The sequence below is a fragment of the Camellia sinensis genome, chromosome 7 (assembly GCF_055761805.1).
Source record: "Camellia sinensis isolate YWXY chromosome 7, ASM5576180v1, whole genome shotgun sequence".
Classification (NCBI taxonomy): Eukaryota; Viridiplantae; Streptophyta; class Magnoliopsida; order Ericales; family Theaceae; genus Camellia; species Camellia sinensis.
Genome location: NC_138967.1, coordinates 82,339,823 through 82,363,999, shown reverse-complemented (window position 1 = coordinate 82,363,999; position 24,177 = coordinate 82,339,823). Strand labels below are relative to the sequence as shown.

At 33.8% G+C, this 24,177-nt stretch overlaps 1 protein-coding gene across 1 annotated transcript; it reads left to right on the top strand.

Moving 5' to 3' along the window:
- The first annotated feature begins 709 nt into the window (after positions 1-709).
- On the top strand, positions 710-19,936 carry LOC114304748 (putative uridine nucleosidase 2). The gene is made up of 9 exons (XM_028249902.2): positions 710-930; positions 2,315-2,430; positions 2,734-2,793; positions 3,459-3,644; positions 3,755-3,859; positions 4,234-4,330; positions 13,467-13,574; positions 13,687-13,822; positions 19,423-19,936. Exons 1-9 carry the CDS (start codon positions 873-875, stop codon positions 19,529-19,531), a joined length of 975 nt encoding a protein of 324 aa, XP_028105703.2. The 5' UTR covers positions 710-872; the 3' UTR covers positions 19,532-19,936.
- The last annotated feature ends 4,241 nt before the right edge of the window (positions 19,937-24,177 follow it).

The window sequence follows — 24,177 nt, the reverse complement described above, 5'->3', positions numbered from 1 at the left end:
TTTCTGTGTGATGTGTCCAGAGAAAATTCAGTCTAAACCAAATAATTTCTCTGGACCAACTCAGAGAAAATTCAGTCAAAACCAGATAATTTCTCTAGACCAACCCAATTTTCTTTGAAGCAGAGCACTAATTCTCATTGTTGTCCAAAGAAATTTGGAATTTTCTCTGTGATGTGTCCAGGGCGATTTGAAATTTTCTCTGTGATTTGTCAAGAGAAATTCTTTAGATCGAATTTTCTCTAGATTGATATTAGAAAATATTAAATGTCCTTTATGCTATAAAATCTTAATACCAGGGATCTTTAAAAAAAATCCCCTAAATTAAATGATGGATTAACAAATTACAGTTTGAACGAATTGACAGATTAAAAAATATTTTAACCGATTATTAATCATCTATATAATATATAATATTAATTTATGTAGCCTTCGTTTGACAATGACTTTTTTACTTAGTTTTTTTGATTTTTTTGACTTTTTTAACCTGTGACTTTTTTGTTCGTTTGCTATTCTTGATTGGTTTTTTTGACTTTTAGTTTTGGAATAGTGGATTTTTTTTGTCTTTTTGTGATTTTTGACTTTTTATGATTTTTTAATTTTTTTTTGTCTTTTTATGATTATGTAGCCCAAAATGATAACCAAACATCACCATAATATTGTTATATATTATATTTTAAATCTTTCTCACCCACTAAGTTTTATTTTGATATTTTATATTAAGTACAGGGAATCGGAAAGATATTAATTACCAAATATACAATTTAAAATTTAATTCACAATTAATTAATTGAACAGTAGTGTTGGAGAGGATCCGGAGTTGGGATTTGCGGGGTGAGTGTGTTTAATTTGGGTTGCAGCGGAGCTAAATTCAAATGGAAACCACACTACAACCACCAAAGAAGATCATCATCGACACCGACCCTGGCATCGGTCATCATACTCTCTCTCTTTCTCTCTCTCTCTCTCTCTCTCTAATTCATCTCATTCATCAAATACATAATAATTATTTTTACAAGGATCTGTGGCTTGATCTGATAGTGTTATATGCTAAAATCATATTTGGTTCCTCAATTACTTATTTGTTATGCTTGCTGGTTCCTCACAAAGCACTGCAAATTAACTGATCCTAACCCCACCATCCCAAACAAATTTTTATGCTCCCTCCGTCCCATTAGTTTCTTATTTCATTTTTTATTGTCTCAAAATATTAGTCCCTCCCTCTTAAAAAATGAAGTATAAAAATAATATAAATTTTTTATTTTACGTTTCTTTTAAATTAATAAATAATATAAAAAGTACAATTATAATATTGATATTTTCAAAAAAAATGTACTATTAAAAAGATAATTTTAAAAAATTAACTTTTTTTAAGTGTAATAATTATACTAAAAAAAGTTAAAGAGAGTAACATAAAAATCATCAAAAACCCATGAGATTCTAACATTTCTGCACAAAAGTTTCTGTTTTCAAACGATTGAGTGGGCCATAGGATAGCAGGATTCAAAAAATTAGGGTTTCTTTGGATCGTATATCAAGATATAATTTTTTGAGAAATTTTTTTAAAATTATTTGGTTTAAATTTTTTTAATTTTTTTTTCAAATCACTCTCTCTCCTACAAATTAATCAATCACTTTTTATCTATTGTCTGTTCTTTTCAATCATTTTTTCTCTCATACACATTTAGTCATTGATTGGGAAGTGGGTTTGGAACTAAAATAGTCACAAAAAACAAAATAGGTTTTTAGATCAGTAAGAAAAAAATGTCACATCAAACTTATAATCATTATATTATTTCTTTTGAAAAAAACAAAAAAAACAAAAACCCTTTCCCAAACTAGATTTTTGAGTCCCAAACTAAAATAGTCAAAAAAAATCAAAAAACTAAAAAACCAACCAACTTTCCAAACCAAGCCTTGCTCTTTTTTGAGGTGAATATGCACATCTACCCAACTACATTTGCTTTAGTTCAAATTTTTTGAATTTTTTTTTTAAAATTATTCTCTTTACTACACATCAATCAATTCATTTTTTCTGTCATCTCTCTCCTCTCAATCATTTTTTTCTTTCACGACCATTTTTTTTTTTTTAAATACACACGTCTACTCAATTATAACAAAATATCAAATCATTTTAAACTCCACAATTATTTTCAAAATATATCACCAAATAAATTAAAAAAATTTATAAACTCCCTCTCACAATTGTTTTTAAAAATTTACCTCCAAACACAAACTAAATCCACTGTCTTTCTTTTTCCCCTAATTTTTTTGGGGGTCTGATATTGTGACAAAGCAAGTTACCCTATGCATACAGATGATGCCATGGCTATATTTGTGGCATTGCGATCGCCAGAAGTGGAAGTGATTGGACTCACAACCATTTATGGAAATGTCTATACAACACTCGCTACAAGAAATGCTTTGCATTTGGTATTTCTTTCTTTCTTTCTTTCTTTCTTTTCTTTTTAGTTTTTTGGGTGTAGATTTCATTTTACTTAAAAAGTAATCAAGGAAAATTGATCTGGTTAAGCTTTTCTTTTACTGTTTTTTGGGTGAGTATTTTGTTTAACTCTAGATCCTTATCACCCTCCTCACATTTTTTTTTGATGACATGGTTTCAATGAATCAGACTTTTGCTAAGATAAGGACCTTTTTTTTTTTCTTGGGTGTGTGTGCGTGTGTTATTTCTGGAAATTCACATTATTTTCTCTCTCTCTGTCTTTTATGGTTTAGTTGGAGGTTGCAGGGAGGACTGACATCCCAGTGGCTGAAGGATCTCATGTCACAATCACTGTACGTAAACACCATTTGACTCCATCTTGATTCTATGCAATTATGCCTATTGGGATCGCTGCTTTTATCAAGCATTAAACTTTTTCTTCTCTCTCCACACCTCTTGTCAAGTACTTGCAAGGTCACATTGATCAAACTTGATTAAGTATGATCCTTTTCCCCTAAAAAATTTTGATTCCTTTAATGTTTCCCTTAAAAGCTAAGAAGCACGGATTGATTGTGGGTGTTCGGATTGTGATTTTCTTCCTATAGAAGTGGGATTCTAAATTTATAGGGTTTGCTGTCTTGTGGTTGATTGCTCTTTATGCGATGAGATTGACGGATTAGATTGATTAAATGCCAAATTGATGGGTTGATTAATTGATTGGTTAATTGTGTTTCGAATTGATTTGAAATCAATTAATCACTTGGTTAATTTCATAATTGCCAATTTGGCATTAATTTGTAAAAAAATTGGCTTATTCACGACCCCTCTAGGCGCAATTTCTTAGGTGCTTGGTACTTTGAACCTCATTAATTTGTTTATGTAAGATACATAATTCATTTTTTCTTCATTTTTTTCAAAGTTATTTGTTCCAACTCTGAATCTAATGCATAATTTCACTAGTAAGTCACATCCTGCAGTAGAGTATAAAGTTGATTTGTCTATGTTTGGTTAAATATAGAAAGGTACAAAACTCCGTATAGCTGATTTTGTACATGGCGCTGATGGGCTTGGCAACCAAAACTTTCCCCCACCAGAAGGAAAGCCAATTGAACAGTCAGCAGCTGCTTTCCTCGTCCAGCAAGCTAACCTTTACCCTGGAAAAGTCACCGTGGTGGCCCTTGGCCCTCTTACAAATATTGCATTGGTCAGGTTCTTCCATGGGCTTTGAATTAAAAAGAAATTGATTATTAAGCTGTCGATTTTACCGAAAATATTGGAAAAAAGGTTGCTTATCAAGTTTATCGATTGATACAGGCTATTCAATTAGATCCTGCATTTGCGAAAATTATTGGGCAGATTGTTGTTCTTGGCGGCGCTTTTGCAGTAAATGGAAATGTGAATCCAGCAGCGGAGGCCAATGTAAGTTGCTCATTGTTAATGTGTGTGGATATGGTGTGGGACTGTGACTTCAGAAACCAGAAGTATGTTACTAATAATGTCTCAAATGCCTCCAGCATGCAATACTTGTCACAGCGACAAATAAAGTTGAAATAGTCATGTCCCTGTCATATAACTCAAAATCCTTTATAGATTTTGTTTTATTGCTTCTTTTATTGGGTCACATATCTGCATGAGAGAGAGTTCAGCTATTAATAAACTTATAGGTTATCAAGCTCTGAAAGCACGACTTCTCTCCATCACTTTTACTTGAATTAATGTCATTGAATGTCCTTTAGTTTTGCTCCAGCCAACTTTCTCTTTTCACATCATTTGTTCATGGATTAAATGGCCAGATTTTTGGCGACCCAGATGCTGCAGATATTGTATTTACAAGCGGTGCTGATGTTTTGGCTGTTGGGATTAATGTTACACACCAAGTTGTTTTGACAGGTAACACTTTTATATGCTTTGTCACCCATATACATTGATTGTATTTCTGCCCATAAAATATGTAAATGCATGTGCCCTTGCATGTGTTACCATATCTGTGGCTTTAAGTTATATCCCAGTTGTTCAGGGTCAGGGAAAAAAAAAAAAATCCTCTTTTCTATGTTTCTAAATTTACTCTCTTTTTCAGAGCAATATTGATAATTTTATATTTTTCTTATTTTATTATTATTTATAATCTCCCCACTATTACTAGTTAGAGCCTTTCTAAGTTAAATGAGTTTTTCATTGATGGATTATCTCATGTTGCACTTCTATTCTTATACAAGGTCCTTTGTTTGGTAAGAAGAATGGCAATGGGGAAGGGGAAAAAGAGGTTTGGAGACAATTTCTTTATTTAGTAATTAGTAGGAGAAAGGGGGATGGAAAATGAAGACGGGAGGGAGAGAAAATTAATCTACAGCAATCATTTTGAAAGTTTCCCCTTCAAACAACACCCTTGATTCCATATTTGATGGCAGAATGTCTAATAAATTAGACACCCCTTTCTCCAGTTTCCATTCCTTCCTGTTCGTCTTTACGATTGGAGGGCAAAAGAGTACTTTTCCCCCATCCTGCGTATGTCATTCCTTGCACTTTCCATCTCTCACGCTTACTTTCTTTAAGCCTCAGTTCAACAATCAATAGTAGTTTCCAACCTTAGTCACAAGTGGAAAGGCTACTTCAAAGCCTTAGCTAGGCTCAAAATACTAAATGTAGCCTAATTGAACTCCTTCTTGCAGTATTGGGTATTTTTCGTAATCACAAGCTTTTCTTGACACTATCCAAGCAATTAATTGAACTCAATGAAGTCATAGCACAACTACTTGGATCTAGCCAGATGAATGCTTTTGAAAACTTAAGTTTGTAGTTTGTTTGAAGAGGAGTTGCATGTACTAGACATTGTGAATCTTGGGATCAATTTCTAAAAGATTGCAAGTGATATTCCTACTAATGTTCAGTTATTTTTATCATCTAATAATCTGTTTATATCTGAGTGTTAGTTGCTATTTTTATTTGTGCAAATGCTAGTTTACTAAGCAAGCATATCACACCTTTTCTTCTGATAGAACACATCTTGTTTGTGTCTATTTTGTTGTATAATTCCTTTGCTAAAGGTTTGAACACTGAAACCTTGTTTGTGTCTATTTTGTTGATAATAGTGGAGCAATTATGTTCATAGAACAAAGAGAAGCAGATTTATTCTGTTCACACCTGATAGCCTTCTACTGATAGTGGTGGCATCCACTTATATGTTGACTATAAACCCTAGCCTTCCTAGCTAAAGATGTGGGTTCGATTCCTGCTACCAGCTCTGGATCCTCTCTTATATACTCTATTTATATTAATCCATATTCTATTTGTAGAAATAAAATCAAATTGTCTCTCGGAGAGATGGCTGAGTGGTTTATAGCTAGCCCCGATCTTGAAAATGAGTATATTTGAAAGGCCCTTCTTTGTTTTCCAAATGAGAACAAAGAATAATGGATTCAATAGATAAAACACAATTTTAAATTTTTTTTATTCAATGTAATTAGAAGTGATAGTTTAAGTAAATCAATGGAGAGTCTTGGTCCTAAAATACTAGTTGTAGATACCATTTTGACCAGCCATAAAACTTTCGTATACTGGGTGCTTCCTAATGATGAAATGGTTACCAATGCAATGCAGTAGACACTCTTGAACAACCAATGGACTTAGTGGGTTACCATTTCCCGATTTTAAGTCCAAAATTGTTCTCGACCTTAGCTGAGAGTGGTCAATTAGTTCACATGTTCGATCGATTTTGGGTTCCGGTTTTTAATCAAATCAGTTCTTCATTTTCAAAATTTAACTTAGAATTGGTCAAATGTCATCCCGTCCCAAACAGGATAGCAGCTATGACCAGCCGGTAGTATCTAACTACAAAAGGCCTAGCAAGACAAGACTGGACTATAACCTTGGGGTTTATGCGGAATTACCTAACCTGTTCATTATATTAATCAAAGTGCATAAGTAAGAGTGGAACAAAACAAGCGAACCTCTTATTTACTTATCTTGATATTTACAAGCTCAAATAAAAAGAAAAGCGAACAACATCAAAAGATGCCCTTATAAAAATCAAAACATATAAACAAAACTCTTGTCTCAAGGTTATATCTTTCAAAAGAACAAAATAAAAGAAAAAGGGTTCTAGTGTGACTCTTCCTCGTGTCCTTGTTCTTCGTCTTCACCTACATACATATAATGGGGAGGGGTGAGCCATTGCGCAGTGAATAGTAATAAAGTAAGGCGGTAAATGAATAAACATTGAAAGATTTAAACATTCCTTCAAAATAACATATTAACTTGTACAAGACAAAACATGACTTGACTTGCAAACAAAATACATAGTGATGAGCATTTCAAGGATTACAAGGTGCTTAACCGACCCGGGTACCGGCTAAACGTAAAGAAAGTGAGCTCGGCCATCATATATGATTGAATATTCCCCCAATTGTGGGCCTGATCCATGAATGTCATCTAAATACATGATAAAATAATATAGAATGTTCATTCATAGCAAAACATAACAAAGTTTATAAACATAATCAGGTTTGCATTGAAAACATATTTGATTTAACATAGTGTTACTAAATCACCACTCACAAATGGCTCGGTCAAACAAGAGGATTCCTTCTTTCAAAGCTTGACCTACATCAAATAATAACATAACATTGAAGTACAAACCTAATTCGAATAAGCTTTAACAAACTGAATACATAAATGTTGCTTAATGTTTTCTTAAACTTTTCTAAGTGTTTAGCATTGTTCTAGGTCTAGTTCAAGCTTTAACTAAGTGTCAAATGCATACAAAAAGTGTCCCAAGTGAAAGAGGATACCAAAACAAAACTCCATGCGAAACAAGGGAATTCCGCATGTGCGGGACCAAAACCACGCGTGCCTTTTATGCAGTCTCGAAGTTGAAATCTGGTGAAACAGGCCGCATGTGCGGTTTTGGGAAAGTCTGAGCTGTTCGAAAATTCAGCATTTTCAGCTTTTCTCCTTCCTTTTCCCTGAGCTAGGGTTCATGAAAACTCAACATAATTCATGCAAATTTAATGGGAAACATGAAAATGAAGTTGTTTTCTAAATCAAAACATCAAAACTTGGCTTGAATCTAAGAATAAGGAATCAAACTTTGAAATTTGACAAAATTTACAACCAAATCAATAAAAATTGATGAAAATTTGAGCAAAAATCTGTGCGCATTTTTGTTTGGGTTGTTTGTGTTTTTAGTGAATTTTTTTCATAACGTAGTTAAATTTTTTTACTTTTTAGATGCATCTATGTATCTACAAAATAAAAAATAAAAAATAAAAATTGATTAAAATATGAAAAAAGTTCAGTCAAGACAAGCGAAAGCTTGTTTAAAAATAGTTTCTGAAAATTGTAACCAAACAAAGCCTTATTTTTGGTAGGTTTCTATTCTCAGATTCTTAGAAACCCGTCAATCTTATAAACGTTCCTAGAGTTAGAAAGAAAAAGGGAATAGAAGCTTTTTAATAGATGTGATGTAGTCTATATTTTATGTATGTATCTCATAGATGGTAGGTTAGTTTAAAGTCATAGGTGAATCAAAAATGGAATAGAAGATTCCCAAATCAAGATTTTTTATAGTGATGGATCAATGGCCTAAATTAACAGAGTTGGGGCTTCTTAGTTTCCCCATTAAAAATTAGGTGGCGACTCTTACTTTTTGTGAATCGGTCTATATTTGGCAAGTTTGGGTATTCGATCTAGTCATTTGGATTTCCATAGTCCCTTGATAAATAATAAAATGGAATCTGATACTTGTGGGAAAAACGATTTATTGCCAAATGTAGACCTTGTTGATTCACATTCTAGAGGGTCAAATATGTCATAGGAAATAGGCCCAAAAGGCGCAGTACCCACGCTAGTGCAAGTGAAGATCTGAATGGAAATGATAAGGATAAAAAGTTTCACAGAATTGAGTGTGACAGTTCTAGTTACAATAATGTTGATCACTGTTTCACTTAATCCCTCTTTCATGGCTACATATCTTTCCTACTAAGGAATGGGAATTCTTTCTCATGTTATATGAATCCAATTTTTATTTCATAACCCTAGCCCATTCCAATTTTGGACGGAACAAATCTACTGATGGAATTGTGATGCTAGGATCTTGGGTACAGATGGGAGGAATTCCATTTGCACCCAAAAAATCATTAAGTTTGCCCAATTTCTTAATACACCCCATTAAATTATTTAGGATTATAATTTACTATCAATAAACCCTATGTTTTTTTCCAAACTACCCTTTAAGGTACACCAAAATAATAATAATAATAACAAACAAATCAAAAATCCCAAATTACACCATTTTGAAAAACCCTTTGAAAAATCCTTAAACATATTTCTCATTATAATTATTCCTTTTGTTCACAAAGCGATGGCGCCAGCGAAAAAGAACGACGGAGGACCACGAAACACACGCTTCTATTCATTTCTACCTCCTCGTTTTAATATTAATATATAATAATGTCAAATAAATATATATATATATATATATATACGTGTTCATAGATATGATTTATAGACTATTTAGTCAATGTTTTTTTTTTTTTTTTTTGATTTATTTGTATATGCTAGATCGTTTTTGTTAGATAACCATTCTTACCTGAAAACTCAAAAGAATAAAATCGTGAAGCTTAAACCTACGATTTCTAGTACACCCAATTGAAGCTATGATAAAAGCAACCATCCAAATAATCGAAACTTTAATTATTTCTTTTCCCCATTTTTTTTTTTATAGCAACTACTACTTTTATCTCAATATTCGATTAAAATCATCAAAATGAAATGAAACTAATAAGAAACAAATTACTATGAGAGAAATATAAAAGATAAGTTGTATTGTTGAATCTGAAGCTCCGATTGGTTGATAAAAAGACCCAAAATAAAAAATTATAACACAATAAGAAAAAATGATGTTGATGATGATGGTGAGTTTTGATGGGATGGATTGGAGTTTTGGAGTAAGGAAGGAGATGAAAATAAAATAATTGAAACTTTAGAAAGAAGATGAAGAGTGTTGAATATAAAGAATACGTATAAATGGTTTGTGTATACCATGAGAAAAAATATATATTTTATTTTACGGTTCAATGTGTATTGTCCTTATTAGTAAATTTACATTAGGATATAATTGGAACTAAAATTTCAAAATTTAAGTTGGGCTTATTGAGTTATTATTTGGGTGCAAATAGAATCACCCACAGAGGGGTGATATTTTTGTAGGTAAATTGAGGGCTGAAATGGTTAAAGAATCGTCTTATGCTCTTACCAAGCAGGCCCTATCAATTAGTATTACACAGAAGAAATCAATTTTAGACACCACTAAAGAAAAATTGGTATAGGATCCTATAGGATCTTCGCCCTTCAAAATTGGACATGAAAATCTCCTTTCATCTGGCTCAAATAGGCAGAGGCACAACCTAGTTCTTATTTTTACCCCCCCTTTTGAATCAAAATATTTAAACAACCCAAGTAATAAGTAATTTCCTCTTGACAGTGGTATATCTTGAGCTTTAAATGATTTATTTTGTATTGAAAGCTACGACTTCGTGGCTCTTAGAGATCTACTTCATTGAAATTCCATCCAATAAAATAGAAGAATTATGAAGTAGCAGTGGTATTGCTCATATTCGTGGTCTTGATGAAGTAATGGCAAGTAGGGGTGTTCAATAATCTGATGTGCCCAATCAAATTGTCCGATCCGATCCGAGCCGATGTAGTATGGTTGGTTGGCTCACGGTCTTAAGGAATACCAATTTGCCAAAACCAAACCTACTGGTTAATATCACTTAAACCACGTGGCTCCATTTTATTGGAAGGTTATATAACACCTTATCAACTAATAGACGTGGTTTCTTCCCATTTGCACTTGATATTACACCTTGTCACCTTACTATTTTATACAACCAACAGTGTCCTCTAAATATAACACGTGATGATGTCTATCAAGTTGTCTTTCCAATCAATCAAAACCTTCCCCCCCCCCCCCCCTCTCTCTCTCTCTCTTAAAGGCATCTATGATTTTCGGCCCCTTCATCTCTCTCTTCACAAACTGTCATTCAGCTGCAAAAAATTACTCACTGGCGACAATGGCTGAGGTGGAGAACTCATCTATAGGCGGCAGTCAGCATTAACTTCTCTCTCTCCCCCACTTCTTTCAATCCCCCTATTTTTCACCCTCCTTAGATCTATCTCCCAGTCTAATCAAGTTTTTATTCGTTGATTTGGGGTTGTCAGAGATTAAGACTTTGCAAGTTCGTATTGGTGGAGATGTGGTGGTGTAGTGGCAGTGTTAGAAGGTGGAAATGATTGTGCAATGTTTGTTAGTTTGTGTTGGATTTTGGCGAAAGGGGAGTTGACCTCTGATACGTGAAACTAACCGCAACCGACCCACAAAACTGACTGTATCCACCATCGATTTTGATAGCAGCTTTGGTTGGGATTGGTTCATGATTTATTCAAACACTATGGCAATCCGAGCCAAACCGACCTGTGAACAAACCTAGTGGCAAGTGAATTAGCAGTATTTGGTACAACATGGGTAAAAAAATAGAGATCTAAACAAAATACTCTCAGTTCCCCCCCCCCCCCCCCCCCCCCCCCAAAAAAAAAAAAAAAAAAAAAAGAGTAAAGAGTTTGGAACATTAAATATCAAAGTAAGCCACCACTAAGAGAAATAAATGAATTCCGAAGATCTTGGCCAAATTCAAAGAAGGTTTTCTAATACATTAATCACAAAATATTTCTAGATCCCCCAATACACAATCCGCCCAAGGGGCTCATCTGATCAGCTAGTTGGTGAGGCAATAGCTTACTAAGGGGATGATCAATAGCTGGTCCAAGAGGATGATCAGCCACATTGGGACTGACACACGGCCTAGACTCCTATGGCAATGGGGAATTTTCCTCAATGGGCATCAAATCTCTTTTTTTGAGAAATACGAGACATCTAAGTCAAACAAGTGAATAAATTTATTCATTGATAAGAAAAAGAGAACTACTAATCAGACATGAGAAAAAGGAGGGCCAGGGAAAAGTTCCTGTTAGCAGGGCTTTGAGGAATCTAGGATCATACTCAATGGATCTGAGTGCACTGTCCAGCATGTGTTAAGAGAAGGTAATGTGTGTGCTGATGCATTGGCAAAGTTTGCAGCTGAACAACCAGAGGATCTTCTTGTTGTGAATGATCCCCAGCAGAAATTTGAAGCTTGCTAGTTGCTGATATGTTATGATTACCCAGAGAGAGGGCTTAGTCCCTGTTTGTTCGCTTGACTTTTACTTTCTGATGTACTGAAAAAAAGAAAAAAATGTGAACGGGGATTGCAAATCTTCTACTTTACGTTAATTTTAACACATTAGATTCAACAGTAGGTTCATTCACATATCTTGAATGAATTAGAAGAAAATACCATATTTCACTAAATAGATATTTGTGTTATGTATGAGTAGTTTTGAAGAGAGAAAAAAAAAAAATAACAGATGAGATTTGGTCACCGTATACAAGGATCCCCACTAAGCATCTGTGGCTGAATAGTTAAAGCGTCCAACTCATAATTGAAAATTTTGTATTATTCTTATTGCTTTTTCAATATGAAAAAAATGAAAAAGTCATCTTGTTCAAAACCCTAATCACGACATCCTTTCTCTCCTACTTACACATCAGAACGCACTGTTCTTATTGAGATAAACGCTGTCAGAATTGGACCATAATGGAATTTTGGTCTGTATCGTCACCATAACATCATATGATACCTATGAAGCACCAACAATTTAAAACCAGTGCCGTATCCATGTCAGACACAGGTACACGGCGGAGACATATATGGGACACGACACATGCATGCCCACTTATTTAATTAACTTATTTTCAAGGGACACGCTGGGAACACTTTGAGCACACACTAGGGACATGCCAAATTATCTTTTATCCCATTTTCTTTAGTGTTTTTGATGAATATTGAATGTTTATTATTTTTTTCTTAGATTTGAATACTTAATAGATTATCCATAAAAAAGATATAAACTGTAAGTGTTAATTTAAAAGTGTTTTTAAAATATATATATAGAATTAGAGTTAGAGTTAGTTTTTGTTAATATTGATTGTTTGTGGACGTAGTATTAATTTAGATAGCAAATAAAAATATATGAAAACATATTTTGATGTCATGTCCCCGCTGTTGATAGAGTTAAGTGGAGAAGAATGATTCATGTAGCCGACTTCATTTGATGGGATTTAAGGCTTGGTTTGGTCCCCGCCGTGTTAGTGTCCCCATTTTTTTGAAATCGCCTTGTCCCGTGTCCGTGTCCGCATTTGTATCTGTGTTCGTGCTTCTTAGGATGATACAGAAGAAAGAGTTCAAGAATTTCTAAATATGTGACTATACAGTATAGTCGAGCATTCAATCGTCAAAAAAGAGGATTCGATTGAGTATCAAGGAGTAAGGAATTTAGGCCAAAATTCCAAATGAAAGTTATACATAATATATATGTGTATATATATATATATATATATTATAACAATGGTCAACTAGCACCCTTGGCTGAGTATGTCTCATCCTTGGCCCTGGAATTCTTTAATTTTTTTTTGGATATGTAGGGTATCTGGGGCCAGTTTACATGCACTAGACTAAGTTCTTGGCCTTTGAATTCAATCAGTCAAGTTTTTTATCTTCTTTTAACTCTATTATTTTTGTGGATCAATAATAGAACTGTCAAATTTTACTCTTTTCTAAGAGTTCCAAACTAAAAACCAATTAAATCTTAAGATATATGGGTACCATCATGAATGTATTGCAGCAAGTACATACAAAATGTTGGAAGCGATCTGCCCTTTGATTAAAGTTTAATACCATAATTTCATTTAATTGCCACAAATAGACTGGTTTGGAAAGGCACATGTAATGGGACAGGTAGAAAACATCCATATATAGGTTTTAAGACCATTTGTGTATATATTTGTGTTTACATATGCTACATGGCCAAAATTTATGTTTGTTTTCTTCTTCCCTTAAACCTAACTTTTGCCAATTTCTATGCATGGTAGATACTGATCGTGATAAGCTGGCACAATCTGGTGGAAAATTTGCTCATTACCTGTGCAAGATCTTAGATGTGTACTTTTCGTATCATCGTGATTCTTACTGCATGAAAGGTTTTTTTTTTTTTTTTGTGTGTGTGTGTGTGTGTGTGTGAAAATAGAACCCAGTTAAATGGTAGGACCTTTTTCATTTGACATATTGATGGTAGTTTTGGACTTGATGTAGGTGTTTATCTTCATGATCCAACAGCCCTTCTTGCAGCTGTTAATCCTTCATTGATCACTTATACAGAAGGTATTGTTAGAGTCCAGACAATTGGCATCACAAGGGGCCTCACATTATTTTACAACAAACAGAAAAGGTAGGGTTGTTTGGCACTCCAAATCACTCCCAATGGTTTATTATAGTATGCAAGTTGATGAAGCCAACAGAAATAAGATGGTATTTATGGAGGGCTTAACCATAAGATGGGACCTTTTTCAATTTAATTGTCAATTTGAATTGCAACTTTTATTGTATTTATTTGGGCTTAACCATACTTCCAAATAGGGGTAGGCGTCGTGTCGTGTTGGGTCATGTTCGTGTCGTGTCTTGTCGGATTTGTCATAATTATTATTTCTTGTTATCGTTTTGTGTCATTTTCGGTCCATGTCCAGTTCGTGTTGTCTTAACGTGTCATGCTAACAAATTTCACTATTAACTAAAAATATCAAATATGTGAAAAAAGTTTGAAAATTTCTACATAAGTTAAATTTAATGAAACTAATCTCCATTAAATGAAATTATTTATAAAAATATTTAATTCTAACTTTATTTTATTTTCTTAATTTATAAAAATTATATTTTATTATTATATTTTTTATTAGATTAACTCAAATAATAGACAAAAAATACATTAAATTCAATTAAAAGCAAAACAAAACCTATATTAAACTTAAAATCGTATTTTACATACTTTTTAATAAATTGGATGTAATTACGAAAGAGATTAAAGAATGAAATGATACTCTTTAGTGGAAATAATATTAAAATGTGTAACTAATTGTATATTGTACGGGTTATCCGTGTTAGTTTCATGTTATACAGATTTGACACTAACCTGACTTGTTTAATATTTATGTTATCAGGTCGTGTCATATACATGTTCGAGTTAGGAAATGGTCAACTCTAACCCGCTAATTTCGTGTACGGTTTGAGTCGTGTTATCGTGTCTTGTCATAAATTCCCACCCCTACTTCCAAATAATAATTAAAAGCCAACAAAAATAAGATGGTTTCTTGAAATCCTGAAACGATTTACCCAAAATAAATGTTAGGGGTAAATAACGAGATTGAATGGAAACATATTTGGCTTTGGAAACTACATAGAAACAAATTATACCAATGAAAACAAAATAGAATCATATATTGCTTTTGGAAATGAATAGAATGATTTCTCCTTTGATTTTTATAAGCTTACAAGAATATGTGCCAGCCTTAACAAATGTGGACTTAGCTTGCTTGGGCCCCTTAAATGGAACATGAATTAATTGGTCCTAATGATTTATTGAGGTCAAATCTTAGTTGCAAGAATTTCCTACTTGGGTGGCGTTCCTTAGTTAGAGACATGATTCCACGCTCCCTTCGAGTAAGATTCTCACTCTAAAGAGATAGAACCCTCTCAAAGGTTCAAATATCACAGAAATAAAAGAAAAATAACTTAAACTTATTGTAGCAATTTTTATTTGTATGCTATTAATTTATACTTAACAAAGACAATTTGTAATTGATATAAATCACTAATATTTATTCATATTTAACATATATATTACAATTAAGCAGAAAAAAAAAATTTAGAATATATTTATATATTTAACCTATAAAATATTTACACGCTCCCGGAGGTGCTCTCAACCTTGAAATTTTTTCTATGCCCTCACTACCCTACCCTGACTCCTGCTTCTGCTTCCACTTCCACTTCCATCCCCAATCCTACTTTGTGCTGTAAGTTTTCTAAAAGCTTTTTTGTCTATTCAAATGTAAGTAATACAAAGATTACAACCAATATTTATAGCAATCCGAAACCTAATCTATAATAGGAAATAACCCTATACAATCAATCTGCAATCAATCGAATATACAATCAATTGACAATCAATCGAATATTCACAAATAACCTAATTGATATATTTTCATAATTTACATAATATTCTCACACCCCCGCTCAAACTCAAGGTGTTTTAGCAGAAAACATTGAGAGTTTGCCAAGAAGAAACTGAAATCGAGCAGTGGTGTGAGTTTTCGTAAAGAAATTAGCAAGTTTCAAAGCCAAAGAGACGAAAGGAAGTGAGATGGAACCAGACTACAGATGCTAACGAACAAAATGACAATCAGTCTCAATATGCTTCGTCCGCTTATGAAAGACAGTGTTATGGGCAATCTGAATAGCATTGGGGTTGTCACAGTAAAGGGAGGTCAGAGAAGACTGAGGGACACCTAAATCAGTCAAGAGACAACGAAGCCAAATAATCTCAGCAGTGGCATGAGCTATAGCACGATATTCAGCCTCTACAGTGGAACGTGCAACAACAATTTGTTTCTTGCTCTTTCAAGAAATCAAGGAATCACCAAGAAACATGCAGAAGCCAGAAGTGGACTTGCGATCAGTGACATCACCAACCCTATCAGAATCAGCATAAGTGACCAAGTCCAAAGAGGAAGTAGAAGACAACAGCAAATCCTGAAATATAGTACCTCGGAGATAGTGAAGAATCCGAACCAAAACAGTCCAATGTATAGAACGAGGAGCAGAAACGAACTGACTAATCACATGAATAACATATGTAAGATCAGGGCGAGTAACCGTCAGATAGACTAAGCAACCCACGAGCTCTCGATATAAAGTAGGATCATCCAGAAGAACACCATCAGTAGTGGTGAGCTTTACATTAAGCTCAATGGGGGATATCAGAAATCATAGTGTCAGTAAGACCGGCACGATGAATAACCTTATTGGCATACTTAGCATGAGAGAGAAAGTAACCCTTGGGAGAAGAAGCTACCTCAATACCAAGAAAATATCGCAATGGGCTCAGATCCTTCATTTCAAAGGTGCGGAAAAGATACTGACCTCAGATATAGTAGAAGAATTAGAACTAGTGATGATCATTTCATCCACATACAGTAATAATGCAACAAATCCAGCAAATGTGTGGAGAAGAAATAAAGTAGAGTTCTGGGCACAAGGATGAAACCCAAGCTCAGTAACAACAATCTGAAAGCGATCATATCAAGCACGGGAAGACTGCTTCAGATCATATAGAGTACGCCGAATGTGACAAACCTATCCAAAGGAATGGTGAAGGTCAGGGGGAGGACATATGGAAACCTCCTCAGTGAGATGGCCATTAAGAAAAGCATTCTTAACATCTATCTGATAAAGAGGCCAAGAACGAACAGCAGCGACAGAGATCAAAGTACAGACAGTAGTCATCTTGGCAACAGGAGCAAAGGTCTACTCATAATCAATACCATACTCTTGTGAGAAATCTTTAGCAACCAAACGAGCTTTGTAGTGCTCAAGAGAACCATCAAAATGATTCTTGACTTTGTAGATCCATTTGCAACCAACCAAATTCCTACCAGCAGGCTAACGAACCAACTCCCAAGTACTAGTTTTTTGTAAAGCAGACAACTCATCCTCTATATCTTGAACCCAATGAGGATCTTGACAAGCCTCCTAATAAGACTGAGGTTCTGAAAAAGAGTGAATAGCAGATAAAAAAGTACGATAGGAAGTAGAAAAATATATATTAGACCAACCCAACGTGTTTGGAGGATGACGCGCACGAGTAAGATATCGGTGTGCAGCAGGATCAAAGTCATCAGATGTAGGAGGATCAACAGCAGGGGCAGAGACAATCGGTGGAGGAGGAGCTTGGCGACGAGAATAAACTAACAATGGATGAGGAAAAGAAACCGAATGAGGAGAAGCAGCTAGAGGTGAAGGAGGAGGAGAAGATGGGACAAGTTCAGGAGGAACTGTGGAGATATACTCATTAGACGGGACCTCAGAAGGAAATTGATCAATATGAACCAAATCCTCTGTGGAAACTGAGGCGGTGAGAGGAGGAAGCTGAAAGTAAGGCAGAGATGGGAAGTCATATGATGAGAGGCACCAGAGTCAAAAATCCAGACAGACAAAGAAATACCTGAAGAAGATCCAAGCAAACCTGAATGAAGAGATGAAACAATGGAGGCAGACGAGGATGGTTGCGAGGTAGACAATGTATGTTGAAGTTGACTAATCCGAGCACGCAAGGAAGCCAGATCAGGAGTTGGAGCTGGAGCTAGAGCTGATACAGTAGAACTGGCGGGAGCTTGAAAATTACTCGGAGAAGAAGAGCAAAGCTGGGTTCGAGACTACTGAAAAGACGAGCTAGATAGACATCCCTTGTTGGGACAGTGATACTTCCAATGGCCCCTTTGATGGCAGAAGGCACACTCATCCGAAGCCAGAGACATAATAATAACCAAAAAACTGAGGTGTTCAAGTGTAATAACCCAAAATAGAGCAAAATAGCCAAACCAAAAGTTCAAGTCTAATAACCAGAAAACTGAGGGGTCAAACTGTAAATGAGTGTTTATTTTTATTTTTACTTTTATTTTTATTTTTTTATAACCAAATAACAGTGCTAATATAGGGTCAAGGAACACTTCGGAACACAGAGAGAGAGAGAGAGCAGCAGCAGCAGTAGCAGACGAACCAAGGGGGAGAGAGGACTGTCGATCGAACACCCCAGACGACCCACGAACCCTAGAGAGAGAGAGACGAGAGAGCCTTGAATTGCGACTTCAGACCAGGCACAGAGGATTGTCGCGACTTTGAAGAAGACCAAAGAACAGCTTCGCAACTTCGGAGAAGCCCAGAGAAGACTTCGAGCTTTGAATGATCAAGGTCAGACCTAGGGTTTCGGACGTGGCTCTGATACTATGTAAGTTTTCTGTCTATTCAAATGTACGTAATACAATGATTACAACCAATATTTATAGCAATCCGAAACCTAATCTATAATAAGAAATAACCCTATGCAATCAATGTACCATCAATCGAATATTCACAAATAACCTAATTGATATATTTCCGTAATTTACATAATATTCTCACATGTGCAAGGGTCAAATAAAGATAACGGATATTTTAAAGGGTAAGGGAAAAAACAATAGAGATTTCTATAAACTTATGTATATATATGTGCATTCATCAAGTTAGAGTGGTGGTGTATGTGAAAATTAATGTGAAATCTTTAAAGATAATATCATTGCTAATACATCCATTTTAGTGATTTTAGTTGTTTTAGACATTTGAATATGGTGCATTTGAGTGAGTATATATGGACAAGTTGTGTAAAATCAAACAGCTAAGTTAAAGATATTATTATTGATAGTTAGTTTTTGGTTCATTGAAATGTAGGTGGAATGTGGAATGACCATTCCCTTAAATGGTGAATGATGATTCTATTTGCAGTGCATTTCTCATAATGTTTTTAGTGAACCAAACATTATAAATGACATTATGATGGGATGATCATTCCCTTCTAATCATTCCAGTGATCCAAACATAACATTAGTTGTTATAGGCATTTCCATTGTATGCATTTGGCAGAAAACCTTTGACAACTCTGTTTGTTTAATGAAAGGCTATTAAGAAGATGTAGGAAGTACAGAAATTATCTACAATGTGATATAGAGGATGAGTAAAAGGGGGCAGTTAGGGAAACTGCAATATGTAAGACATTCAGCTTTTTGTGAATTTCTGATGCCGAGTTTGTAAATTTCTGATTGTTTCCTTATTCGGTTATTCTAGTGATGCATATAGTTGGTTACATATACATTATCTCTTTCACCTTGTTATTAAAGACTCAATCTTTTTGCCTTTTCATGATAAAACCAGATTTTTTTTGCCTTTTCATGATAAAACCAGATTTGCTGAAGTTACTGAGTGGTTGGATAAACCCTCAGTCAAGGTGGCTGTGACTGTTGATGCTCCCTCTGTTCTCAAATTGGTGATGGAACGGCTTACAGATTCATAGATTATGCAGAGACTGGATTCATTGATGTTAACTGCTTCTGATCGTAGTTGTCAAAATCAAGTCATACTTGGCCGCCACCGATGGTTGGAGTTTCTGCATAATATCGATTCAGAAATAATATGCTTCTGCATGGTTGGGCACATGATGGTTGTCTATTATTATGTTTGGCTTCTGTTTGGAAAATTTGCCAGTCTTACTGCATCCTTCAATGAAATTATTGTATTTCACTACTTTGTAATAAAGATGATTGTGTCTCCAAAAGCGTTTGCTTAATAAACTTGTGGGGCTTCTATTTTCTTTTGGGGGGTGAAATGTGAGAATTTGTGGGGGCATTCCCTAAGCTAACAATTACATCAGAAAAAAATATATCGATGAAAGATTATAGGGAGAAACCCCATGCACAAATTATAGTCCTAGAGGTCTGATTATTCTCAATGTTATTCCAAGAAGCAACTCTTCATCTAATGTCCTCTACCAGGTTGCTAAGAAGAAGTACAGGCTTTGCTTTGGTTTGGAGCAATCAGAATGCAAAAAAAAAGCTTGAACAATTTTTGTTTAAATTTCTTGCCCTGCCTATTATGCACTTCCCAGGAAACCATTTGATGCATATCTGGTTATGTTTGGGAACTACGTATTTTAGTTAAAAAGTTACTATAAGTTGTTATATTACTCTCTTTATTTTTTTGCATATTTTTTTGTAAAAAAGTTAAAAAGTTATTAAAATAGTATGTTTCCAAACAAGGCCTCCATATTCAGATGACTCACCATTCAAGCTTAAGACACCCCTCTAAAGGCTGCTTGCATGTCTACATTGAAAAAATATATGATCATGATTTTCATTAGCAGAATTGCAAAGCAGACAAGCCATATTTTGAGTAAGTCCCTAGTTCTTAACTTTGTCAAGGGTGGAGAGTCTACCAAGGATGGCCAACCAGCAAATAAAAGACCATTTGGGAACATTTAAGAAACGCCATACAACCTTAGGCCAGTGTACCACAGGATGATTTGTGAGGCTTGTTATATCAAGTGACGGGGTAAGCATGGATTGCTCTTATTTTGTTATTTTTTTGGACTCTACTCACCATATTTTTAAGGGAAATTTAGCTATAAATCCTTTTTACCTTCCTTTCATTGTTAAAAGGACTAAGAAAAAAATTATACTTTTTAAACTCTTTCATAATTATAAAGTCTTGCATAAAGGACAAAACTTATTATTTAAATATTTTATAGGACTATTATACTCTAAACTTCTACATATATAATCAGCTTCGTCATCAACTATATCATAATCACCATAGTTGGATCTTCCAAGCGTCAGCAGAAGGTCGTCGACAAGCCACCGCCATAGTCGCGTCTTCCAAGCTTCAACAGAAGGTCCTCTCTTCATCTTCATAATCAGCAACGATGTGGCTTTGAGTATGTTGAAATTGAATGAGGATGTCGTTGGAGATTCAAAAGCTAGGGTTTCGGAGCAGATGGAGATTCGGAGTGCGGTGGAGATGGCTCAATTGGAAGCGGAGAAGAAACATGATGAGGTTGTTGATGAGATGCTGGCGATGTTGAATGCGAAGGCTGAAGCTTCGAGATTGAAAGAAGTTGAACAGGAGGTTGGGAAGGATGTGGATGAGGAACAGTAAAATATGTATATATATATATATATATATATTTGTGTATGAGTGTTGTTGAACACAAGTATTCTTTTTCATTGAGATGTGTGATTGTTGATCGAGTTTTAGAAGTTTTTCGTTTCAATTAGATATGTGGATTTGTTGATTAATTTGTTTTGTTTTTGTTTGTTTGTTTTTTTTGAAGTTTTTTTTCTCAATTAGATATGTTGATTTGTTGATTAATTTGTTTTATTTTTGTTTGTTTGTTTGTTTTTGATTTATTTTTGTTGTTTTTTGTCTAATTTCATTTGACAGAACCAGAGTAAAATTTTACTCTGGTTCTGTTGCTCTGTTTTTTTTATTTGACAGAACCAGAGTAAAATTTTACTTTTATACAGAGTAAAATTTTACTTTTATGTAGAGTCTAACATTTTACTTATTTTTCAGAGTAAAATTTTACTTTTAAACAGAGTAAAATTTTACTTTTGTGTAGAGTCTAACATTTTACTAGTTTTTCAGAGTAAAATTTTACTTTTATACAGAGTAAAATTTTACTTTTAGTTTCAGAGTGTAACATTTTACTCTTATTCAGAGTAAAATTTTACTTTTATACAGAGTAAAATTTTACTTTCATACAGAGTAAAATTTTACTTTTAGTTTCATAATGTAAAATTTTACTTTCATACAGAGTAAAATTTTACTCTGAAATATATAGTGAAGATGGCTTAATAGGAGAGTTGATAGATATGAGGGTAATATAGTAAAAGAAACAAGTTTTACAAGATTATGGGGTTTTGAAAGTACTTATATAATTCTTGTCTTTTTGAAAGACAAATTAGATAGTAAGAGGACTATCACCAAATCCTCCTATTTTTAAATTTGTTTAATAATCAAGTTGATCCAAACTTGATTTGAATAGACTCGTGAACATAATTATTCATTAATTAATATTTATTTTAATAATATAGAAAATATATGTTTATTAATTTATTTTATTTTTCTATTTTATGTTTGGTGTTTTCTCTTTTTATATTTTGATTGATGAATTTTATTAATCATATGAGCAATATTTTATATTTTGTTTGTAATCTTCTTCTTCTTCTTCTTCTTATTTTTTAGTTTTTAGTTTTTTTTTAAAATGTGCATATTAATTTAAGTTTCATTTGTCATTTCAAACTCAAGTTCAAACTCAACTAGATTAAAATAAACATTCAAAACATATATAGATAATATTTTCACTTCAGTTTTATGTAATTAGAAAATAAAAAGAGAAATAAGCATTATATGCAAAATTTACAAAATAGAAGCGTAGCGGTTGTAACGGTCATAACGGTGCTATAGCAATAATGTAATGGCCATTATAGCCTTTATGTAATGATTGCGGCCGTTATAGTTGTGAATTTTGTCGCACCGCTATAGCAACCGTAACAAGTGGTGATAACCACCACAATCATTACGTAATGGTTATAGCCGCTTTTTAAAATCTTAGATTAATTGGTCAAATTACAAGATTGATCAATTTTGTTAATTTCCATTCACACATAAGTTATATGATATATAATTCAAAATGATTGATAATCTCGAACTTAAAATTCTATGAATATTAATATTCAAACAAATATGATCCTAATAGATAAGAGCCCCTATGATCATAATCAGAGACTAATTTGAGCTGCTTGTTCTTCTTCTTTTTTTTTTTTTTGAAATATATGCTACGCTGTTTGGTACAGTTTTTACTTGTAACTTCTTAGGCAAAAATAATTTAAACTAGTTAAAAAAAATTGATTTCTGAAAGTTGAGTTAATGTTGGTTCTAGGTCCAGTTTTTAGATTATCAGTTTATAATTTACAATAAACTACACTAAAGAGCACTAAAGTTATTATAAGCTAATTGTTCCTCAACTTGTCTTGCGATAATTGTCCCCTCTCACATTTTTGGCTAAACAAAAACAAACAAAACCAACGTAAAAAAAGAGTAATATTGTGGTGATAGAGCGATACCAAATCAGGGATTTTTTTTTTAGGGTCCTTGGTATTAAGATTTTATAGCATAAAGGACATTCAATATTTTCATAATGTCTAAAGTCCCTCAATATCGATCCACAAAAAATTCGATGTAGAGAAATTCTCTCCAGTCTTCCCATAGAAATTCTCTCTAGAGAAATTCTGGGAGATCTTTCATACAACAACCAATCCAATATTGAGTGGTTTACTTCCCAGAGAAATTCTTTCTAGAGAAATTATGGAAAGAATTTCTGTAGACTTCACAGAGAAATTATGGGAGATCTTTTATACAACAACCAATCCAATATTAAGTGGTTCACTTCCCAAAGAAATTCTCTCCAGAGAAATTATGGGAAGAATTTCTTTGGACTTCATAGAGAAATTCTGGGAGATCTTTCATACAACAACCAATCCAATATTGAGTGGTTCACTTCCTAGAGAAATTCTCTCCAGAGAAATTATGGAAAGAATTTCTCTGGACTTCACAGAGAAATTCTGAGAGATCTTTCATACAACAACCAATCCAATATTGAGTGGTTCACTTCTCAAATAAATTCTCTCTGAAGAATTTCTATAGACTTCACAAAGAAATTCTGCGAGATCTTTCATACAATAACCAATCCAATATTAAGTGGTTCACTTTCCAAAGAAATTCTCTTGGATTTCACAGAGAAATTCTGGGAAATCTTTCATACAACAACCAATCTAATATTGAGTGATTCCTTGAGTTGAAAAGTAATCAAACAACAAATAATTGAATTAAAACACAAAAATGGATACCTAGGGTTGTTTTTTTGTATTTGTTGAAGTGAAAAGATGCAGAGCAGTGTTTTATATTTCTAATCAAACAGCTAACACTCTCTCTCCTTACAGACAAACTCATTTTTTAGAGAGAGAATAGCTAACAATCTTGATGCAGATTTTAAAAGCACTCTCTCTAGTCTAGAGAGATAGAACACCTTTGATAGCAATAGTATATATATATATAGAGAGAGAGAGAGAGAGAGGGGGGGAAGAAGAGAGAGACCAGGTTATG

Bases quoted from the DNA above. Each gene is read 5' to 3' on its own strand.
- LOC114304748 (XM_028249902.2), top strand. From the start codon at position 873: ATGGAAACCACACTACAACCACCAAAGAAGATCATCATCGACACCGAC. The intron at 3,645-3,754 runs GTCAGGTTCTTC...CGATTGATACAG, and splicing joins CTCTTACAAATATTGCATTG to GCTATTCAATTAGATCCTGC. The intron at 4,331-13,466 runs GTAACACTTTTA...TATGCATGGTAG, and splicing joins ACACCAAGTTGTTTTGACAG to ATACTGATCGTGATAAGCTG.